The sequence below is a fragment of the Canis aureus genome, chromosome 29, assembly GCF_053574225.1.
Source record: "Canis aureus isolate CA01 chromosome 29, VMU_Caureus_v.1.0, whole genome shotgun sequence".
In the NCBI taxonomy this organism is placed as follows: Eukaryota; Metazoa; Chordata; class Mammalia; order Carnivora; family Canidae; genus Canis; species Canis aureus.
Window position 1 is genome coordinate 16,588,658 of NC_135639.1, and position 23,701 is coordinate 16,612,358.

At 40.8% G+C, this 23,701-nt stretch overlaps 1 protein-coding gene across 10 annotated transcripts in view; it reads right to left on the reverse strand.

The window, feature by feature from the left end:
- The window catches only part of PLEKHS1 (pleckstrin homology domain containing S1), a 52,576-nt gene that overhangs the window by 14,493 nt on the left and 14,382 nt on the right, over positions 1–23,701 (reverse strand). For 5 of the 10 annotated variants that reach the window (XM_077877573.1, XM_077877574.1, XM_077877572.1 and 2 more), the window contains 4 exons: positions 22,749–22,955; positions 21,911–22,012; positions 20,706–20,841; positions 16,445–17,874 (listed from right to left, as the gene is read on the reverse strand). In XM_077877573.1, coding sequence (XP_077733699.1) covers positions 17,704–17,874; positions 20,706–20,841; positions 21,911–22,012; positions 22,749–22,955 — 616 coding nt within the window. In that variant the 3' untranslated portion in view covers positions 16,445–17,703. Of the gene's footprint in view, positions 1–4,826; positions 5,196–5,677; positions 5,755–16,444; positions 17,875–20,705; positions 20,842–21,910; positions 22,013–22,748; positions 22,956–23,701 lie in introns of those variants that run through there. The other 5 variants (XR_013367815.1, XR_013367814.1, XR_013367813.1 and 2 more) reach the window with 4 other exon arrangements.

A 23,701-nucleotide genomic window follows, 5' to 3' on the forward strand; every position in this document is an offset into this window, starting at 1 on the left:
GCAGAGGGCTAGGGGAATGAGTGACTCCATACCTTATTCCTCCTCAGGCCGCCTTTCAAACAGAGACTTCTATGAGCTTTTCAATGCCTCGTTAATTCATCCAACAAATCTGGGAGTTAGGAGTCCTAGGTTCAAGTTCTCATTTTGCTACTAACTGAGTTACCTTGGGCAAGTCAATTGACTTTCCCCTTCCCCATCTTTCAACCTCAGGCTGGAGAGAAGAATATTAGGTTTGAGGGCATCCCACACTCCCTTTAGCTCGGGTACTCCATGTCTTAGGAAGAATCTTTTGAGTGTCTGCTCTGAATGAGACACATAACAGAAGTCCTGGAGCCTGCCCGTCAGTAACTATGGTGCAGTCGGGGAGGGCAGCCATACAAACAAGAATCAAGTTTATCAGTCTCAGTCTCCGTGTTATGAAATGCCCAAGCAGCTGACTTCTGAGGCTCACAATTTTGATTGCAAAGCTTGAAAATAATACTGATTATAGTTTGTAAACAAATCTGTGAGCTCTTGGGAGGCCAAATATCATCAACAGTCTTTTGCAATTTGTTGGCGTAGGGACAGACATCTGCAAATTGTAGATATTTACATAGATGAAATACAATACTCTAAAGGGATTAGACTACATTTCAGTAAAAATGAAATGTCCAGTCACCATATTATAAATTTAATTCCAACCAGAATCTTTATTAAGCCTTTTGGGGCAGGAGGACATGGGGATATAAACATTTTAAAACTCGGCTGCTTTCCAGAAGCCAGCAGTCTAAAATGCAGCAATGTTCTTTCCAGTTGCTGAGAAGAGAATGTCCTATTTTAGTCACATTTAAGTAACTTTAATTGAACTATTAACTCCTTATTAGCTAGTTCTTGAGAAAAAGTCAAGGCATGTACAGGTATTTAGAAAAACGGCTACATTTTAGGTGTGTATTCTCAGTCATACTTGACAATGAGTCAGGGTCTTCATTGGATCGCAGACCTTAGGATAAAGCTGTACACACAGGAGGCTCTCAAAAAATGATGGCTGATGGAATGACCTTGAAATTCCAATATACCCAAAAGCCAATTTTAATTAAAGGAAATAACTAGCACTTGTACACTTGAAAATTTTAGAAATGGTTTGGATTTCCCTTATTTTTATATCTAAACCCCATTTTACAAATAAGGAAACTGAGGCTCATAGAGATTATTAACTTGCCCAATATTATATTGTCAGGGTATCAAGATTCTCGACCTTTAATGTTAAATTCCATAGTTCTTTCCCAAGTCCTGAAGGCTTAAACCATAGATGTGTACAGACATAAATATGGATAGAGATATTTCTTCTAATAACTTTGCATGTTTTGGAGGTAAGGAAGTCCGTGAGAAAGAATTGGTTTTTATCTATGATTTTTCCCCCTCTATATCCCCTCGCCCAGCTTCGAGGCTTTCATACATACCTTGCCTTTGTGGCATGCATTGAATTTTTGAAATATCAAAGCCAGGTTTAAGTTTCAGAAAAAGCCAAAAAAATAACCTTCAGAATAATTATTTTTAAGATTTATTTATTTGAGAGAGAGAGAGAGAGAGAGAGAGAGAGAGAGAGTGGGTGAGGGGGAAGGGAGAGGGAGAGGAAATGAATCCTTAAGCAGACTCCTCACTACTCGAGGAGCTCAAGATGGGGGTCCATCCCAGGACCCTGCAATTATAACCTGAGCTGAAATCAAGAGTCAGACTCTTAACTGACTGAACCACCCAGGTACCCCGAGAATAATTTTTAAGAAATCCTTCAGTCTTTAAAGATTCCTTTTGGCGCCCAATATGCATTGGCCAAGCTTCTTAATCAGGGCTGGCAACTGGCCTGGTTTTTTATTTCCCTCTACTGCTACCTGCTGGTGGTACATCTGCAATAGCATCTTCCAGAACATAGACCACGTGATCATTCATGTTTCTGGGATTCTCCCTAAGACCTAAATCAGTGATTCTCAACTCTGATTGCATATTAGAATAATATGTGATGCTTCCAAAAATACTGATTCCCAACAGCTCCCCGCCCCACTGGGGATTCTGATTCAATTTGGTCTGGGAAGATGCTCATACATTGACATTGTTTTTTGAAAAGCTCACCAGAGAATTCTAATATGTAGCCAGGATTGAGAACCACTGACCTTATCAGTTAAAGCTCACTAGTACAGAAATAATTAGGAAGATTAATGTAACCATGAGAAATATGCATTCAATTTTGTCATATCTAGACCAGTTTTCTAATTTATTTCATATGCTTAATACAATTCATTTCAACAAAATTGAAATCATTTCCCTGCAAAGTTTTGGTATTTTCCTCATGATTAAAAAAGAGTCCAACCTAAAATGAGTCAGCTTTATTATTTTCCACATTTCATATTTATAACCTCTGATACAAACAAATACTAAAAATAAAATAAATTATGAAAAATGTATGATTCAGAGAGGTAGGCTTGCATTTCAAATTCATGTTCCTATAAAGTTTGCATTCCTTTACCACATAAGTCCATGTTAGATTAAGAAATCAGAGGCTTTCTTACTACTTTACGCAGGCAGATTGAAAATGCAATTTATCTGAGATTGAATTACTGTTCAGTCATGAAGAAAATTGAAATTTGCAGAGGGAGAAAATAATGTATGATTTAAACACACACACAAAATAAATAAACACTCACACAAACGTCATACACACATCATGTATAGATCCTATATATTTTCTACAAATTGAAAATGAGTGGGAATAAGGGTTTGATCTTTTTGGAAGTGAATTTGACAAATGATTCACAGAACATCTGTTAGAATAAGTAAATATTTATCTGGTGTTTCCAGGAGATGTTCTGTACGCCGGCAGGTTAGGAAGTGTCCCCACACCAGAGCCAACCCCAATCTCAAACCGAAAAGAAAACATGGTGTACTTATACTATGAATGTCAGAATCTTTTATCATCACCTGTACCTGTTAGGCCTTGACCTTCGACCTGCCAGACTCCCTGGTATCAGGAAAAATGCAGCTAGGGCATTTTCTCTTTTCACTGTGTGAACTTTCTGGAAAAAAACCAAAACCTAACACTGAACCAAAAATGAAAAATCCCACCTGGTATCTTTCAGCCTCTAGACTTATTCTTAGCTTAAACAATTTTAAGAACACACAAAGGATTCACAATCTTGTTAAGGAATGTTTTCTCAGTCTAATGCGGGAGTTGTCTCTATTAGCCTCAAAGGCAATTTGTATTGGAAAAAAAAAGTTATATGATATAACCCATTCCTCAGTAAAATGAATCTGAAATTTCCACTGAACTGAAAAGATTTCCAATAAATGTAGCTCTTACGAAAAATAAGGAAATGGGGAAGAGAGGCAGAGTAAATTCAGTTGGTTTTAGTCTTATTGCCTGATTTCATCCTGATTTAAGTTCTGAAAATATTGGGCAATTATTTATTTTTGTGGCTGAAGAAATAAGTTGCAAAACTAGGGAGATGGGATCTTGAAATAATCTGAAAACAGTCCACCAGCCCAGTCTCATCCTTTTTTTTTATCTATAGGATTAGATTTCAGTTCTGTGAATTTCCTAATGTTATAATTTTGGATTAGGCAAGATTCTAATTCTGATCACTCAGAACAGATCTCAGGGAAATAGTGTGACTTTTTGAACTTCTGCTAAAATCATTTTGTGCATTGGAGGAAATCATTTCAGTGCCCTTTGGTACTGAAAAGTAGACGGCCCTAAATCCTTGAGATTAGTGACGATGTATCAACCAAAAAGCTATCATGAAGATGAATTGTTCCACCTGGTTTTATTTAAAACCAAATGGGATTACTCACAGAGATCCAGTCTACTTGACTTAAACATCAATTTGTTTGGGAGGGAAGATTGGTTATTTGGAGTCCAGATGTAAGTTTAAAGAGGAAAGGGTGGGGAACCAGAGAGCTTGTCACTTATCTAGGGTTGTACAGTGAGTCAGTGGTGGAGCTCAGACTAAATCCAGATGTTTGCTATTCACCAACACCCCACTGTTGGGAACCCTACTGTTGAGTTCATTGGCAACATTACGCTCTTTCTAGTTCTTTTGATAAATGCCAACCTCTGCAAGTTTTTAATCAATTTCTCCTTTTTTTTTCAAATGGTGCTCTGTATCATTTGAATGTTAAATTCAGATCTCCTTATATCCAAAAGAGGTTGCTGAGAAACATCTGATCCATCCCAGCCACCTTGCAGAAATGCAGCAAAATTATGAGGTGAAAAATACTTGAAGTCCTTACAAGGGTACACATGTGGGATTACTACTTCTCAAGACAAAAACAAGTTATTCAAGACATTACATTTGTCAGGAAGGGAAAGCTAAGATTATGCTGACAGTTGAAACCGCAATCCAGCAAGACCCAAGATTTTAGGAGTAACAAAATTTATGAAAGTGTTTTGATATTGTCAGCATGTTAAGTTATTTAATATTTTTAAATGATTAAAAATATGAGTATTTAAGCAATAGCATAGTTACACTTAATTTTAGCATAAGTATTTATTATTTTTTAAAATATGGGTATAATTAAGTAATAACCAGTATGCATATTCTTTAGAAGAGTTTATTCTCAATTCAGATGTCGGTCCTAAAAAAATTGGTAGAAAATACCACCTCTGCCAACTTTGCATGGAAAACCCATCTATTATTATAATTTCTATGCTGGAGGTGATGATTTTACCAAAATGTAAGCTCCATGAGAGCAGAAACTTGTGCTTCTTTTGTTTATTGCTGTAGCTCTGGTGCCTTGACTAGTACCTGGAACATAATAGGTTCTGGAAATACTTGCTGAACCAATGGCTTTTATTAAACAGGTATAAATTGGCCAACAAAGAGACAGGACTGGAAAACTGGGAGGATTTACCAAGGTTTAAGAGCATTTAATACTTAGATCTTAGTCTCACTTTCAGGCTGAGGTTGAACATCAATTTGGGAATAAGGAAGGGATTTCAGCTTTGACTTTGACTTCTTCAGCCCATATGTTTACAGGTAGGTATTCACCTTGACAATTTGCAATGCCAGAGATGGCAAGGGAAAGAGGGGTTATATTTCATCTGTCTGTCTATCTTCAGGGTGTCTTGCACACAGTAGGTATTCAATACATATTTGTAGAATTTCACTGGATGATGCAACTTACGTCTTAAGGGTTGCTTTCTATTTTTCTTGGCAAATGTTAATCTGGAAACAAATCGACATAAGGACTGAACACATAGACATATTGTTATTCAGGCCTGCCACAATGATTAAGTTTGGTTTTATTTCCAGACCTGAAATGAAAAGCAGTTAACATATGGAGAAATGCTACACAACTCCTTTGCATTTGCCAGTCATTTTCAAAATGAGTGCTATCTGCATAATTTTCCATGCGGGTTTGTAATAGATTTATGTTCTATTAAGATGCTCTGGTTAAGTATTTCAATATGAGGCCCCTCAAGTGCCAGGTGGTTGACATCAATGGGCTGAACTTGCTCAATGCCGCCCACACCCAACCAGGATTCTTGTGGCAGAGCTAGAGACCCTGTGGCTGTATTTTCCCAGGAGGGTGCCAGGGGAGTTGAACACACTAGGAGAGCATACAGGGAGTGTCCTTCCCCACCTCCCGGCCACACCTTCCTCTGTCCATACTTATTCCTCCCAGTAGGTGCAGTGAACATCATTACCCGCTTTCAACACACTTTACTTCCTTTCCAGGTGGGAATCTTTACATCTAGGCCATGGGTTCCATAATTTTTCCCATCTGAAAAAAATTTACAGTTCTGGTGGGTATTCAGTTTGGTTTTCAATAATTGATATCTCAAGAAAGGCAATACAAATGCAGTGGGTGATAGTAGCAGCTTCACCTGACAGGCACCTAGCGATTTGCTCCTGCCATGCACTCTGGCCACAAACTCCCGCCAGCAGCTGAGACCTCCAACTTGAAGGCATAACATTAATGCCATGAAGCTGGGTAACAGAACAGGTCAACTGAATCTTTGCCACTATGGATGAATAAAAGCATGTAGGGATGCCCCAAACCGTAATGTTCATCTAAAGGTGTTTTTTTTTTTTTCTGAACCAAAAAGGGTCCATGATAGAGGGTGGCTTTATTTGAAGCCAGATCACTTCTTGACTCTGGAAGCAATTAAGTCACAGCTTTTGATGGTTTTATTTTGTGCAGAGAAGCGAGAGAGTGACTTCTATCATGTAATTTCTTTTTTTTTTTTTTCATTTTTATCATGTCATTTCTATATGAAAGGTCTAGCTTTAAATTCTTAAATTGCTTGGAGCACATGGACCGGACACATGCTAGAAGCAAATAAAGCCTCTGGCCTAGAATTTTTCTGATACAGTAACATACAGAAAGAGTTGTATTGGTCAAATAGCTCAAGGAGAGTAGCAGAGAGTTAAAAAGCCTGGGAGAAACAGATATGGGAAAAAATGCTAATAGGCACATAAGAAATGCATCTAGAAATATTACAGTAAAAATAAAAGTGGGGACTCTTTGCTAAACATAATGAAATTCGAAGGAATTTAGACAAAGATCTCAAAGAGCGTGATTGCCATCTATCAGATGGGATTAAGGGACTAAACCTGCTAATTCATTGACAAGCCAACCTCTCATTGTTGTCTTTCGACAGAGAATGACAGACAAATTAATCAGTAAAAACAGTTTTTAGATATTAACTTTAAAAAGGGGAAGAAAGGATAAGTTTCCAAAGGGAAAGAAGTTATTGGAAGCCACCTTGATTTTATGTTGACATCAGGACATTAAAAAAGGAAGAAAAGAAAGAAAGAAGAAAGAAAGAAAGAAAGAAAGAAAGAAAGAAAGAAAGAAAGAAAGAAAGAAAGAAGGAAGGAAGAAGAAGAAGAAGAAGAAGAAGAAGAAGAAGAAGAAGAAGAAAGAAAGAAAGAAAGAAAGAAAGAAAGAATAAAGAAAAGAAAGAAAGAAAGAAAGAAAGAAAGAAAGAAAGAAAGAAAGAAAGAAAGACAAAGATCTACTGACATTGGCAAAACTGAAATGATACTGGGAATACCCAAAGGTCAAATCCAATGAGTTGGATTTGTTGTTACATCAAAAGGTAGGACAAGTTTTAGGAGTTTGGGGGAAGTATCTCTAAGATTTTGCATATCTTAACATTTTGTGGGGAAAATCAGTTCAAGTAGCCCTATTATCCCAGTGCATGTAGAGGCCCCTGGCATATCCCTCTCATAAGCACTCTGTAATGTGTGCACTCTTTCAGGGTCGGTCAAGAGCATGAAGCCAGACTCCTGGTTCTGCAACTTAATAGCTATGTGACCCTAGGCAAATCATATCACCTCTCTGTTCCTTCATTTTTCTAGGAGTATAATGGAGGCAATCGAAGAGGTAACCTCTTAAGATCGGTGTGAAGATTAAATGAAATTATGCTACCAAAGTCCTCGCACAATTCCTGCTGTACAGGAAACACAATAAATGATATATTTCCTGGGACATCTGGGTGGCTCAATTGGTTAAGTGCATCCAACTCTTGGTTTTGGTTCAGGTCATGATCTCTTAGTCCTGGGCTCTGTGCTCAGTGGGGAGCCTGCTTCAGATCTTCTCTCCCTTGCCCCTCCCCTCTGCTCATGTGCACACACATGCACACTCACTCTCTCAAATAAAGTCCTTTTTAAAAATAGTGTTTTTCATTATCATTACGTGCAGTAATATTTTTCACTGTCATGCTCATTTCAAAGGCCTCTTTGTCCTTTTGCTCAACCTGCTTTCTCCCTCCTCTTTCCAAATATCATTCATCCTTATAGTCCCAATTTACGCCTGGTCTGTTCCAAGGAGCCTTAGACATTAGTTTGTATGCACCTCTTCTTCCTCTGAAATCCCTCATCGCTTGTTGTTTGCATGATAGATTTTAGCACTTAAATAAATTCTTTCTTATGTCACACACTTGTCTCATGATAATTAGTCATATCTCTCTGAGTGGATTTAGAATGATAGGCTGAGGGCAATCAGGGTTCCTTAAAAGATTAGATTATCATTTCTCTAAATTATTTCTGTTTTACAGATTCAGTAGTTGAGGCCCAAGGGGTGAAGTATATGCTCTAGGCTCAAAGTCAAACTAAGTGACAGGTCAGTGGGACTCCAAAGGCCATGCCCCACATCGTGTGCTACATGGGCTTTGGAGCCAGGCCAACTTGGGTTTGAATCTCTGATCTTGGGACAATTACTTAACTTCTGTGAGCTTCTTTCTCCTCACCTGTAAAATAGGTTTTTGAAGGATTATTTGAAAGGTTAAATGGAATAATGTACATAAAGCCCCTGTACAGTGCCTAGCATTGTTGAGTAGATGCTCAAAAAAAAAGAAAAATAAAAATCAGACCCTTTTCATTCCTTTCTATAACTGTAAGAATAAAGAAGGTACCTTGTAGAGTTTCTAGGCTCCAGGCCTGCATTAAGCAGCAAGGAATAAATACCTGTTTATTGACTCAGAGCAAAGTGGAGGATATTTGCTAATGACGAATGTTAGAACTCTTGTATCCCAAGAGTCTCTGACCTCTGTAGCCCTAAGAACTCATCTTTGTAGCCAAAACCAAGTGGAGACTTTGTGTCCTGTGGACATAGTGACTGAACTTTGGGGAAAGCTTCAGGTTGTGAGATGGTAACTTTCTATTCTACTTTAATTCAACATGTCTTTTGGGCAGCCCCTGGGGTGGCTCAGCCCTTCAGCCCAGGGTATGATCCTGGAGACCCAGAATCAAGTCCCACATCGGGCTCCCTGCATGAAGCCTGCTTCTCCCTCTGCCTCTCTCTCTCATTCATTCTCTCTCTCTCTCTCTCTCGTCTTTCATGAATAAATAAATAAAATTTAAAAAATAAATAAAACTTCCTTTATAAAAAAAATAATTCAACATGCCTTTATTACTAGTCTGAGCACTCTAAAAGACCCTAACACTGTAACAGTGATCAAGAGACAGCTTGCTTGCAAAGAATTCAGACTTACATGGAATAATACACATACTGACAAATATCCTTAACAGATTTTTTGTGCCACAGAGGAAATAGATACAAAGTGGTGTGGAAACACTGGTGGGCAGTCAAGTCTACCTGAGAGATAGAGAAGGATGCCATTTGGTTGGACCTTGTGGGTCAAATGTTTAAAGAGTAAAAATGAGTAAATGCTCCGTTAAAAGTGCTTACAGCCCCGGGGTTTGCTTTACTCTTACTTTTCCCTTAGTTCCTGAATCCTAGAGAGTGAATCAGGCAGTTCTGATACAGTTTTAATGATGTGGATTGTTGCCTACATTCTCAAATTCAGCAAAATGAAAGGGAAGGATTGCGGGAGGCGGAGGTGGGTATGGAAATGCTCCGAAGCACTGAATAATGTGCAAATGCCTCACAGCCACAGTAAGACCATACGAAGAGAGGCATCTTTCCTAAACTGATGGTGACACTAGTATCAAGTCTATTTATACAGCTCAGTAAATAAATACTGCATTAAAAATGTTCACAGCACAGCCTAATAAATCCACAGCCCAGCTCAAGTTTGGCTTATGTAAGCTGAGAGGAATCCTGGCAGACTTCCCTACAGTTTCACCCACTTTGTTTGGAAGTGTGAGATATTAATTAAAGAAAAGCGGGATTATTGCATGCAGGCTGATTTGCGCTGGCAGCAGCTTGCCAGCCATCTGTAATTGGTTAAAAGCAATTTCTTCCTAAAGATCTCCTTTGACTTCAAGCCCTACTCCTCCTCTGCTTAGCCATTGCTAGAGCTTCTCATCTCCTAGCTGGGTCTTCATGATTGGGTCATTGTTTAGGCTCTGGGAAGACTTTTCTACTATAGTGTCAAATTTTGTGTGATTTTGGTTTTTGTGGGTTTTGTTGTGTTTTGGTGGCAAGATAAGTTTATGAGAAAACAGGATCAGATTAGCATATAAGGCAAAAAACACTTGATCAAGGAGTTGCCTTTCTTTGGAGCACAAGAAATCCTACCAGGCCTAAATATGACTGAGCAAAAGAGCAGGTATGTTTTCAAAACAGTTCCTAGAAGTCCTTAGAGTAGGGAAGATAATTTCTAACTCCTTTAGACAGTATCGATAGCTACCTAGCTATTGGCAATTTGAGAAAGTTTGTCTTAGATGGTTTTTTGGTATCTTTCTCCTTTTTCTGTGGTCTGGTTCTGTGTATCCTACCCTTCTAGGTACTGAGTGCTCTCTTGTCCTCTCTTGCCATCCTTCTGCGCTAAATGAAGACTCGTATAGTTGTTTACACCTTAGTATGAATGAGTCTTTAAGCAGGTTCTCTGGTCCTTGAGGTACTTTTATTTATTTTTTAAAAATTTTAAAAAGATTTTATTTATTTATTATATATAGAGAGAGTGCAAGCAGAGGGAGAGGCAGAGGGAGAGAGAGAATATCAAGCAGACTCTGCACTGAGGAGCCTGATGTGGGACTCGATTTCATGACCCTGAGATCACAACCTGAGCTGGAAATGGGAGTCAGATGTTTGATTGACTGAGCCACCCAGGCATTCCGAGGTGCTTATAAGATTTGATGGTAATGAGAATTACAACCTATAAGGGAGTTGGAGATTTTTTATTAATCAGGTAATCATTGTTTCTTACATAGGGATGCCCTTACCATCCTTGCATGAGGTAACGTTTTAGAAAAGGCTGCTCAATCAGTCCAAGGGGAAGACTGTTCCTGTCTTTATTCTTCATCAGCTATAGATGAAGCCTGTCTCCAAGATTGGGGGGAATGCCTTGGTATCCAATTTCCCTACCCCAGTTTAGAGTCTGGGTGAAATGAGTGAAATTTACTTTTATATGTTTTTGTTGAGATATAATTTACATATCATAAAATTCACCTTTTTAAGGTTTACAACTCAGTGGTTTTTAAAAGTGTATTTCCATGGTTTTACAAGCATCACCACCAACTAATTCCAAAAAAATTTCACCACCCCAAAAAGAAACCCCAACGGTATCCATGAGCAGTCACCCTCTTATCCCACCTCTCCCCTTAATCTACTTTCCATCTGTCTGATTGTGTGTATTCTGGTCATTTCATGCAAACAGGATCATATGACATGTGGCCTCTTGTGACTAGCTTCTTTCACTTAGCATAAAGTTTACAAGGTTCATCCATTTGTAGCAAATGTATTTCATTCCTTTTTATGACTATATTATATCCCATTATATGGATATATCAGATTTTACTTATCCCTACATTGATTGATGGACATTTCTACTTTTTTGACCATTAATGAATAAAGGTGCTGTGAATATTTATGGAAAAGTTTTTGTGTGAATCTATACCTAAGTTCTATTTGGGAAATGTTCAGCTCTAAGCAATTTTTACACCCATATCCTTAATTAGGTTATCACCTCTCTGAGGTAACATATATCATTCCTGTTAATATCACTGGTGCTTGGCACTGCACCCTGAACCCAAGAGGTGCTCAAAATTGTCACTGATGGTGACAATTCAAAGGGCTCGGATTGTGTAAGGATGGAGGAGTTCTGTACTACAGGACTTGGAGAACCTCTGGCTCTGCTAATTCTATTGTGATGGCTGTACACTGGGGGTTTGGCCAGAGGTACAATTCCATCCCCCATGCCTGCAAAAAAAAAAAAGAAAAGTCACCCTTCCTGTGAAGTTTTTCCCAAACCTATTACATAGGATTAGTCTGTAAATTATTTATTCATTTAACGCTGAATTGGTTCTTTGAACAAAGGATTTAGGATCATGGACTTGCCTGGTAGCTCTCTACGTGTATGTTTGTATTACCCTCATTCGATGATGAGCTTTGCAAAGTCAAGGATTCTTTATTACTCATCTTCTGTCCAGAGGACCAGCCTAGCAGCCTCTGTCATCAGAGCTGTGCATTAATTGCTTGTTAACTTGAACGTTATATGGAGCCAGATGGCCATCTAAAAGGAGAGGTGTAAAAAATGCTAACTAGTCATGACAGGAGCCTCCAGATAATTCTCCTGGTTCCCAGAACATACGGTGTGGACTTTTAAGGTTCTCTTTGGCAAGAGTCCCAGAAGATGAATGGATATTATTGAAATCAGTGCTGGATGAGAAAACTGAGTCATTCCACACATTCCCTGTTTTCACTGGGAAAGTGTGCTCTAGGCTCGGCGTCTACATCACTGAGCCCTGGGGATTATCTTCTTCCGGGACATCAAGCCACCTCCTCCTCCAGGAGGCTTTCATCATGGTGTAGAGATCAGCTTGTGGCCTCCAGAGCCAATCTGCCCGGTTTAAATTCTAGTTCTGTCATGTTCTAGCCACGAACAAGTTATTTAACTTCTCAATGTTTTAGTTGCCCCAGCCAAAACATGGTTTTACAAAGCTGTGGTAAGGCTGGGTAGCATGGCCACCCTGGACGTAAGGCATGATTAGCACTCCATTCCACCCTCATCTCTTTCCTCTCTGAACTCCTCCATTGCTGTGCAGTTTGGTAATTAATTGTTCTCTACTTTTTCTGATAGGGTGATTGTACTTGGCTTCCAATCATGTTCCTGGTGGCCTCACTTCTCCAGAACATACTTGGGAACCAAGAGGTAAGCAAATGACAGCACCACAGTCATCACCATCAAGATAACCAAGCACCCCTCACAGAAATGTCACAGAACCCCGAATTAGAGATGAATGGGCTTTAATAACAAAACCTCTCACACTCTTGGCCTATTAACTCTTAGTTTATGTATGTTTAGAACATCAACTGCTTTAAACAGTTTTAAACACGAGCCCCAGCCCCAGCTTTAAACACGAGCAGTCCATTCTAGAGCATCACCGTCCACCAGAATGTCCTGTGATGGTAGTCTATATCCGTGCTGTCCAGTACTGAAGTCACTTGCCACATAGGACTGCTGACCACTTCAAATAATGGCTAATGTGACTGGAAAACTCCATTGAAATTTTATTTAGTTTTCATTAGTTTAAATTTTAAAAGTCACACGTGGCTAGTGGCTACTGAACTGGGCAGCTTCAGAGCCCAGTACTGTGAGTGCAAGATTCACTTAAACCCTTGGTTTTCCAGAACCATCTAGCCAGAGTTGGTATTGAGAATGGCTTCTGAAATCCTTCCAGATCCTTGATGATTAGACAAAGATTTCATCAACTCAGATGTTTTAAAGACTTTTTCCAATAAAACACATTTCTTGCATATCTGGAAATTCAACTTCACTAAAGAACTCTGAGTTAATCCACATTCTTAATCTGAAAGGCCTCTCCCTTTGGGCCTGTTTATGATACTTTAAATTCTCCTTATTATCCTAAGGGAAGGTCATTTGGCAAAAGTCCTAAAGAGAAAGGTGGGGGCGGCCGGGGTGGGGGGTGTTGTGGTGCTTGGGCTTCTCAGCTTATTAAAGTATTATTGTTATTTAATAACACCTGTCTTCTCTCTCTCTCCATACACACATATGTACATATATGTACGTGTACAGTGGTTCACTCAACATAACCACAAATGCCTTTCTGGAACCTATGCAAAGATGTCAGCAACTTCAAGTAAGAGTGGATGTGTTTGGCCTTGCGCATTCATTGCATATCTCACCAGCTGCTATTTAGAATCGACTCTGGATAGTTTGCATTCTCAGCAGAGAGACAAAGTAGAAAGATATGGACTCCCTCTGGAGCGGGTTTTTAGGGGCACGAGGCCATAGCAAGAAGGAGTGCCCAGAGAGGTGGCACCTCCCAAAGCCCTGAAGTAAAGGTGTTGGTCTGGGAGCTGGAGGTGTGTCCTGGGCCTTGGAGAGCCCAGGTCAGCCTCTTCCCATTTCTGGGCTCTGCTTTCTTCCCCAGCAAGACTGAAGAGCTGCACCAGGCCTGGGATACGATGACCAAGAATAGCTTATAATCCATGCTTGTTACTGCCTTTCCTCCAGAAATATGCCTAGAACAGCCACCCCCGCCCCCAAGGACAGCAGGCTCAATCACTCGGCGGTCCCCGGGCCCCAGCCCATGTCTATCCACCTGGAATCGAGTTGGGATGAACATCAAGGGTATCTCTGGAAGGAAAGGGATCACTGCACTGAGGACGGGTGTGGATGTGGCTGGGGGTGGGCGGCGTGAGGAGGCCTGTCCCAGTCTCTCGGCTCTGGGGAAATTATATTAATATGAGGCACAAGTCTTTCTAGGCCTGGCCTGGAGACCTGCCCCCACCCCTCAGCAGCCTGTCCTCAGCTCTCCGCCCGGCGGCAGAAGAGGACCCCGAAAGCAGGGCTCTGGGGCACAAGCCTTGATCACCAGACCTCCGGGCCGGTTCAGTCAGCAGCTTTCCTTGGGGTCACCACCTTTGTTAGGAGGAAGAAAGGCCCCTCACGGGGCAGGGACCCAGGCTGAATCCTGGGGGAGAGTGGCTGGCCCCGGCTCTGGGAAGGGAAGGCACAGAGAATGAAGTGGGACACTGAGGAACGGCCTGGCCTGCAGGACTGGCTTCACCTGAAGCTGAGCGCCAAGTTCCCTACGTCCACCCCAATGCCCTGGGCATCTAACGGCGTGCGGCAGCACAGAGTCCAGACAACATTGCTTCTGGCAGGCCCTTTAGGACACTCCCCAGGGGCCAAGAGCAAGGAGCGAACACTGGGTTTCTCACCTCCGGAATAGGGTTCTTTTTGGAGAAGGAGGCAGGGGGTGGTCGCCATTAGCCTCTTCCAGAATCATTGAAAACTGTGGGCCCTCGCCCCTCAAAAACTCCCACATGCACATTCCACATTCTGCAGCCTCTCAGGAGACACACCTGCCTCTCCCCCATGCCCCCCGGGGATGATGCTGCTCGATTGCCCCTTGTCCACTCCATCTGGGAGTGGCCATTAGACTAGACAAACCATGAGAGACTCCTGACTCTGGGAAACAAAGGGTTGCAGAAGGGGAGGCAGGCAGGGGGATAGGGTAACTGGGTGATGGGCATTAAGGAGGGCACTTGATGGGATGAGCACTGGGTGTTACACTATATGTTGGCAAGTTGAATTTAAATAAAATATTTTTCAAAAAGAATGCAGATTCCAGGGGCCCACCCTGGACCTATGGAATCAGAATCCTTGGGTTGTGGGTGGGGGAATCCTGGAATGTGCCCTTGGGATTCCTTTGGGGAGCAAAGCCCTCGAGTGAAAGGAGCCCCTAGAGTAGGATCCCCTTAACAAGCCCCCTGGCTGATTCAGCTGCAGGCAGATGATTAGGGAGGGAGAGAGGGCTGGAAGCTGGCTCACCACCTCACTCTGGAGTACTGAGAAGAGGCTGGGCGCCAGGAATTCTGTGAGCTGGGTGAGGCTTTAGCTCATCCCATGAGGGGCTTAAGGCCTGGTGGCTAAGGTCTGTCCATCTACCTAATTTTAGCTTTTATTAGCATTACAGTGTAGACTTCTGAGCCAAACAAGGGAAAGACCTTCGGGCTTCAAAGTAGTGTATCCACCCACATTGTTGGTGCTGAACAGTTTTATATTGATGGTTTTGCATTTCCTTTACTGAGGTGGCTTGGTTTCTTACTTACAAAAATTAAATATATATATGTATATATTTATATAAATTTTATATATTCATGTACACATTTATTTAAAATATATTTGCTTATATTTACATTTATGTAACAAATATAAATAATATATAAATATAAACAAATATAAATATATAAGATATATATTTATATAACAAATATACATTTATAGTAGTCTATATTTATATAAATATATAAAATTTATTTATTTTCCACACTTGTATTTTTTTCTTAAATAAAAGTGACAGGCTCTTTGCAAAAAAAAAAAAAAAAAAAAGAAAAAAATTCGAACATTACAGAAATGCCTCCCCCACATGGCCAACGTTGGTCCTACTTCTCAGAGATGATTCTTACTGAAAAAATAGCATTATCAAAGCAGGAGCTGCGTAATCAAACTTGAGTACTCACTGCATATCAGGCAGTGGACCAGGTGCTGTACATACATCACCCATTTAAACCTCAAGACAACCTGATGGGGTAGGCATTGCTGTCTTATTAGGGATGGGGAAATTTTGTATACATGCATATGTATATGTACACACCGGTAATTTATTTTTGCAAAAAAGGGCAATGTCACACCTACGATTCTGCAACTTGCTTTTTTCATTCTTACTATATTGTGAACATTTTTTTCCATGTCCGCACATGTAGAACATCTAACATCTGCAGAGGATCCATCCAATTACACGAAGTCCTCATAATTCAGCAATCCCTGAATAATTTTTTTTTTTTATTCCAAACGATGCTCCAGTGAACGTGAAAAAACGAAAAAAACGATGTGTTGTGTGAGTACACATTATTCACACAGTAGGACAAATTTCTGGAAGCAGAAACAGTAGGTGAATATGCCCACATCAGATCATTATGGTTGTGCATCTTGACCTGATACAATGCTATATGTCAATTACATTTTAATAAAACAAAGGAAAAATCAGATTCTTCAGTCTAGCTTAAAAAAAGAAACAGTAGGTAAGAATCTTCAGACAATCTGGATAACAGATCTTTATTTGAATGTGACTTCTATCTGCTGAAGGTCTTTTCAAACCTAAGTCCAAATACAAGGTGAGGATCAAGACATCTGTTTCTCAGAGCTGGTTTTAAATTCTTGGTTCTGCCACTAAACTGGGAACCACAGAAGAAATATCTTATTATTATTACTGTTATTTTTTGACATACTATGGCACAACAGAGTGATCCAGCAATTCCATATGTTATGCTCTGCTCAACACGGTAAGTGCAGTCACCATACAACATTACTGAAGTATTATTGACTTTATTCCCCAAGCTGTATTTTTCATCCCTGAGATGTACTTATTTTGTAACTGGAAGTTTGTACCGCTTAATCTCCTTCTCTTTCTTTGTCCGTGCCCCGATCCCCTCCTCTCTGGCAACCACCACTTTGTTCTCTGTATTAATGAATCTGTTTCTGTTTTGCTTGTTTTATTAAACATTTGGAGCCTTGACATCTTCCTGCACAAAATGACAACGTGGTAAGATATATTTTCTGAAGCTTCCTTATGCTCCAGCTTTCCCATATTTGATTAGTCCTTTCACTCTCCACCTTTGTTTTTCTGCATATGAGAAAAGATTTGATGTTTTTGGCCTCGTAGGATCAATTAATTAATGAATCAATTGGTTAAGACCTTTCAAACGTAGAAGCGCTAAGTCGTTGCCTTAATTACTCATAGAGAAAACAGATCTTTGCTGCAGATGACCTACTGCTTTGACTTCTAGAATAGTTACTGGGCCTTTAAGAAAACAAGATAATTACTGAATCCAAGAGGCCACTCAGCATTTTGCACCATGGGCATGACAAGTAGTGGGAAGTGTTTGGGAGGGCTGATACGGTATCACTTCTCTTGGGAATCTTGTCTTCCTGGAATGAGCACTTCCAACTCTATGTTCCCTAACAAAGAAGGGATTGTGTGGACCACAACTTCATAGAACACACAATGCATTTTAGATGAGGGACTTACCCAATCTCTGTGTTGTGTGGGACAAAGTCTGAGATAAAAAGGCCTTACATTTCCTCTGTGTTCCATAGTCATTCTCCCCCTTGGCTCTCTCAACATCCCCGATGCAACAGCCAGAGAGGTGAGTTATTCCCGCTATTAGATACGGATGCAGAAAATCAGAGAGGTGTGCTGACTCGCCTCATCTCACACAGAGGTGTGAGGTGGAGCCTCTGCAGAGTCCAGGGCCCATCCTTGCTCCTCTGTGGTGGGTCCTAGCATGCTACTCTCCAGTTCCTTTATGCTGATTCTTTTTAATGGCTGGAGTCCTCTTCAGTGTCCTCTCCGGTCCAGACTTAACCAGTTTTAAGGGTTCACATTTTAAGGGGCACATGCAGGCTACAGCATGGAATTTCTCTGAATTTGGGATCCGGCCAATGGTGAGTTTTATTTTCTAAAATACAAATAAGAAGGAAATCAAATGACTAAAGATTATCCATAGGATTGTTTGTTCTCAGGCTGTCCTCATTAACACCCTTTGAAGCTGGCTTTGAAGAAAAATCCTATGATGAACCACAATATCTAGGTCAGAGGAAGCCAGGATGAGCTGTATATTCAGGTGAAAGATTTTTATTCCCTGGGTGGTCACTGGCCTGAGTCTTTTTGGTAGATTCGAGAAAGCACCGATGATGCCTGATGGGCCCAGTTGCACCAGGAAACAAAAGCCTCTTGAAATAGAAAATACAGATGAAACCATACAAAACCAGCCCCTGAAAAGATTGGGGGAAAATTGAGGTTTGATGTGTCTCTTGTAATCTAGCATTTCCTCCTTTTTTTTTTTTTTTTTTGAGATTTTATTTATTTATTCATGAGAGACAGAGAAAGGCAGACACATAGGCAGAGGGAGAAGCTGGCTCCCTGAGGGGAGCTTGATGTGGGACTTGATCCCAGGACCCCAGGATCACACCCTATTCACACAAAGGGAGATGTTCAACCACTGAGCCACCCAGATGCCCCTCCACATTTTTTTTTTTTTAAATACAAACCCCTTCTCCTCCTCCTTTTAAAACCTCACATGGCCTCCTCTCCGTGTCCCTATTCCATCCCCAAGCCAAACTCCTTGCCTCTCAACTGTAGCCCAACAGGAGGGAAAGTAGATCTGATTGGTCCAAATGCTCTAAAACAACAGGGGCCCTTGGCTGCCCCTCCTTTGGTTCCACAATTCCCTTCTTCCAACCTTCTTTTCAATCAGCTATTTAGATTTTTAAAAAGAACTGGATATCCATTTTAACATAAACAATAGTCAGTAATGGTAGAGTGGGAAAGTAGAAGTTTTTGACCTCCCAGATAACCATGTTGGCAAACACCCCATCTTTCTCCATAGCATCTGATTGTGATCCAGTAGAAAGGGGTCGGTGGAATCAGCATAGGAGAAAGACTGTCATTCCCTCCCATGCAAGTGACTTCACAGTCTAGAAAGGCAGTCTTGATAAACAGCAGTCAGTGGTGCCCAGGTGGAGTTCCTGGATTTGCTCCCAGGCAAAAATCCATGTTTTGACTTCAGAGCTGATGGCCGGATCTTTGGGTGGGAGTAGTTTGGTAGCTTTCAGAAGATTCTATTGAACCCTTGGCCCCAGTGTGAGTTTCTGGCAGAGGAAAGTTTTTATAGTCACCTGATTGTTGGACTGAGCCCATGAAACCTAGTTCTTTTCCAAACTCCTACTCGGTCTTCAAAACCCAAGACAGACACTACCCTTCTCCAAGACACTTTTCTGGCCTTCCTCAAATAGATTCACTCCTTTTTTTCTTTCTGGTGCTGTGGCCCTCTGTTCACATCTTAGGGCACACACTGTATAGTAACTAGCACATAACATGCCTGTTTGAATCATAAGATGTGAGCTCCTCAAACTTCAGCTGAAGCCATTTATTTTGCTCTAGGACTTAGCCCAGGATCCAGCATACACGAGATATTCAATAAATGGTGAATAAGTGACTGGATGAAGGAGTGAGTCCTTGCTTTGCCACTAACTAGTTATATTCCTTAGAAATTTATTCATCTTTGCTGGCTTTTCCCATTTAGGTAATATGGATAACACCATTTGTTTAACCAATGAGATTATTGTGTAATGCAGAAGAGATAACACCTATAGATTCATAAGCTCTCAGAGCTGGAAGAAATTTGAGAGATCTAACAGAGTGGTTTTTAGGAATTTTAAGCAAAGGAAACATTTCTTCAAGGAGAGCTAACAGAGCCAACATAGAAAACAGATAAATGATAAATATAGATTGTTTTCATTGAAGTCTTTCATATTTTACCCTTCCTCATCTCTTCCTCAACTCCTCGTTCTCTTACAAGCCCGGGAAACACGGTTTGAAAACCAACTATCAGGCGCCCAGGTGGCTCAGTTGGTTAAGCATCTGCCTTCAGTTCAGGTCCTGAGCCCATGGTCCTGGGATCCAGCCCCACATTGTGCTCCCAGCTCAGCAGGGAGTCTGACTGTGCCTTTTCCTTTGCCCCTCCCCCTGCTTGTGTGCACGCCCTCTCTGTAAAATAAATAAATAAAATCTTAAAAATTAAAGAAAAGAAAACCATCTTAGTGTAGAAAAAAAAAGCCAAAGCCCAGAGGAGAAAGTGATTTTCCTAAGGTCATGTGGCATGTTAGAAATAAACATAGGCCAGGGAAGGAATCTGCCCCACGGAGACCCTACTCATAGGCAGAGCCATGGCTAGGCCTTTGAAAACATACATCATTAATACGTACTCACACATTTTGTTTAATTCTTACAATAACTGTGAGGGAGGTATGGTGAGGCCCATTTCTCAGATGAGGTGTCTAAAGAGTAAAAAAGGTGACCCTGGCCAACATTCCCCAGCCAATAGTTGGAGAAGTAAAAGCAGTAATGCTATGGAGCACCTAGTGGGTGCCAGTCCCATTTGTAAGCATGTGACAGATATTATCACACTTAATTCTCCAAAGAGTATTATCCTTACTCCCAATTTTGCAGAAGAGAAAGCCAAGGCACAAATTGGCCAGAGGAGAGGAAACACAAACCCTGAGCCAATGCGATTCCCTTGCAAGTTCCTTCTGCCATCTTCATGCTGTGTCTGAGGTCTTGGATCCTGATGGTTAGTCTCCTACCTGGGGGCCCTCTCCAGATACTACTATATGTGAAAGAATTTTGAAAAGTTTCTAAAATAACATTGTGTGACTTACATGTATACTGTTCAGATTCCACCCAAGACTTTGATCTTATTCCCAGCCAGGGCTGGTCAGCAAGACTCACCTCCTTCTTGACAGACCGGCTGAGAAATAAGGAGGCCTCGTCCAGGCCCTGGGGCTTCAGGTCATTCACGGCCAAGAGGTGATCGCCATGAGAAAATATACATCCCAGGCGCGGGGGGCCTTGCCACTGAGCCACACTGCAATGGGACACAGCATTCAATGCAAGTGTGAGACTGTGCTCACAGGACGCAGATTGGGGTTCCCTCATTATCATCATCAGCTTCTTCAGCCATGTTGCACCCTATCTGAGGCTGACAAACTCCCACCTCCACTTTCTCTCATTACTCTCCCCTTCCCCTGGACTTCTATTGCATGGTGGGAACACCCACTTATTGTATATTTCAGTAACATGCATTTTATATTTGCTTGTTTATGTGGCTTTTTTCCCAGGCTATGAGACCCCAGACATCTAGTGCTACCTTCAAAAAAAATTTTTATAGCTATGTAATTCCAAGTAAACAGAAGGTGTTTAATAAGTATTTATTGAGAGTGAGCACATGATGATTATACAATGACTATCTAATGAACAATAAATGAACTCATGAATGGGCAAGCTCAGGTACAGAGAAGTCTACAGTCTCAGTCAAGTATTAATTGAGCCTCTGAGAGTATAGGGAATTTGGAAAAGTGGAAGACGGTGTTTCCTGCCCTCTTATATAACTTGTCATCCCTTTACATTAAAGGGCTTTCTTGCCTTGTAAAAATGCAATCTTCCACCAAAATAAATTACAAAGTTTTAAAAATGATGTACAATTACGTAAACAGTGCTGATTTTAAGAAAATTCTCTCTTTTGTATCTGTCCTTGACCAACTGGTATCTGGAAGTCTTTGACCTTGGTCCACCCTTTTCTTTTAGACCTTATATCCTTGTTGACTTCATTAACGTCATTCATTTATCAGATAATCACTGCTCATTGATTGGGAATAATTTCCTTGGGCCATACCTATTCCTTTCTGCTTTTCCTTACCTTCAAAGAATCAGACACTTGCTGCTGACTGTACTTGTGGGTCCTCCTATCTGCAACCCACTTCCCAGCTCCAACAGCAACACCCTTATTTCTTCCTCAACCAAAGACCTCTGGTGATCACAGCAACACACCAGTCCAAGCTCTCTGTTTTGCCACATACAGAGTTTTAAGATATAATTGTCATCTCCCTATCTTCCAACCCCACTTATAATCAAGAATCCTCAGATCTCCAACCTACCATATCCGTCCTGCAGCTTCTGTGAGAGTGAGATAGTTGATGATGTCAGAAGGAGAAAGGAACACACTTAGTTTCTCCACTTGGTCTTCATCAGGGATGTTACTATGAGATAAAATGTGAAAGGCACATCAGGAAACTGTCTCTGGCTCTAAACTGTACTTTCTGAGTATACTTTGGCCTCCTACACCTAAGATGGTATTTTCCAGTTTAAGATTGTCCCCCAAATTTGGAGACTATGAATTTGTTACTCATTAATGCCCTCCCACCCCTCTTGGAATGTGGTAGTGGATGGCAGACAGTGGTGTAAGAAATGGACTGTTTTTTTTTTTTTTTTTTTTAAGAAATGGACTAAGTTGATTATATATCACATCCATCTGCTCATTTCTCCATAGAAATGATTCCATAGAAGACAACCCTGGAAAGAGTTAAAATGGAGAACAATCTCATCTTGGCATCACTTAAAACCTACATGTCACCCTCCTATTCTATACCCAAACCTCATGCAATTTATGTGCCCATAATTTTAACGGTAGACATTGGGTGACATGCTACCTAGTTTGGTGTGATCCAAAGTTCCAGGGCCTGAAAGACTAGCCAAGAGAGAACTTTTAGAACTATTTGAAAATGCTACCCACAGCCCAGGGGACCACTTTGCTTCCAGCTCCGTTACTCACTGTCCTTGGACACCACATCAGAGAGAAAGGGAAGCTGGTCAAAATGTTGGCTGACTTGGAGATTTTTAGGAACTACTTTAAAATTCAAACTCTGAGTAAAAAAAAAAAAAAGGAAGGCTGCCTTGCTCTAAGGGCCCAGAAAGTTTTAGAAATTAGAGCTTTACTTGATTAGTATAGATAATTGCACAACAGTAAGTGAGGCCAGCTCCTTTCTGTCATTTGTGGTTTGTGCTTCCATATTGGCAGGTGGAAGACAAGAGTCCTTTTGTGAGCCCTGTTCTTGCAAGTGAAGCCTCTCATTCTGGATCTCTGGAAGGGCCTGGGATTCCTCTTTGTTATCAGCAGACTCGTGGGATGTCTCTCTGAAAAAACTAGCGTATAAGAAGTTAATACAATAACCCTCCTTCAGCATGTCTGTTTTCAACTTCCTATGGTGTGTGAATCAGATTTCGGTAATTAGGAGTCATGTGAAAATTAACAAGTGGGCAGCCCGGGTGGCTCAGCGGTTTAACACTGCCTTCAGCCCAGGGCCTGATCCTGGAGACCCGGGATCAAGTCCCACGTCAGGCTCCTTGTGCGGAGCCTGCTTCTCCCTCTGCCTGTGTCTCTGCCTCTCTCTCTCTCTCTCTCTCTCTCTCTCTCTGTCTCTTATGAATAAATAAATAAAATCTTAAGAAAAGAAAACTAACAAGGTCTTTAAGTATGTGCCCAACCCTCAGAATCACAGAATCAAATTCAACAAACTTTCCTTCTGAAATGGATATGGAGGCAAAATAACCCTTTACAGTGGGAGGGCATGGAAGGCAGAAGTGAGAGCATGAGACATAAATTCAGAATAGAAAATAAAAAAATAAATAAAAATAAAATAAAAAAAAAGAATAGAAAATAAGTTCCCCGGGGGACAGAATATGGCCTGAGGAGGTCACTAAATGGCTCTCAGTGGGTGGAGAAGCCATTCTCACTTCTTTTTGTGTTGGAATTATGGAATAATGTGTTGAACTTGGTCTATGGTAATGCTTCTTTATATTAATATATCAACAGTAATTTTTCTATAAAAGTGCATTAGCTAAAATCAATTTTAAGAAGATGGCAATTTTAGGGGTGTCTGGGTAGCTCA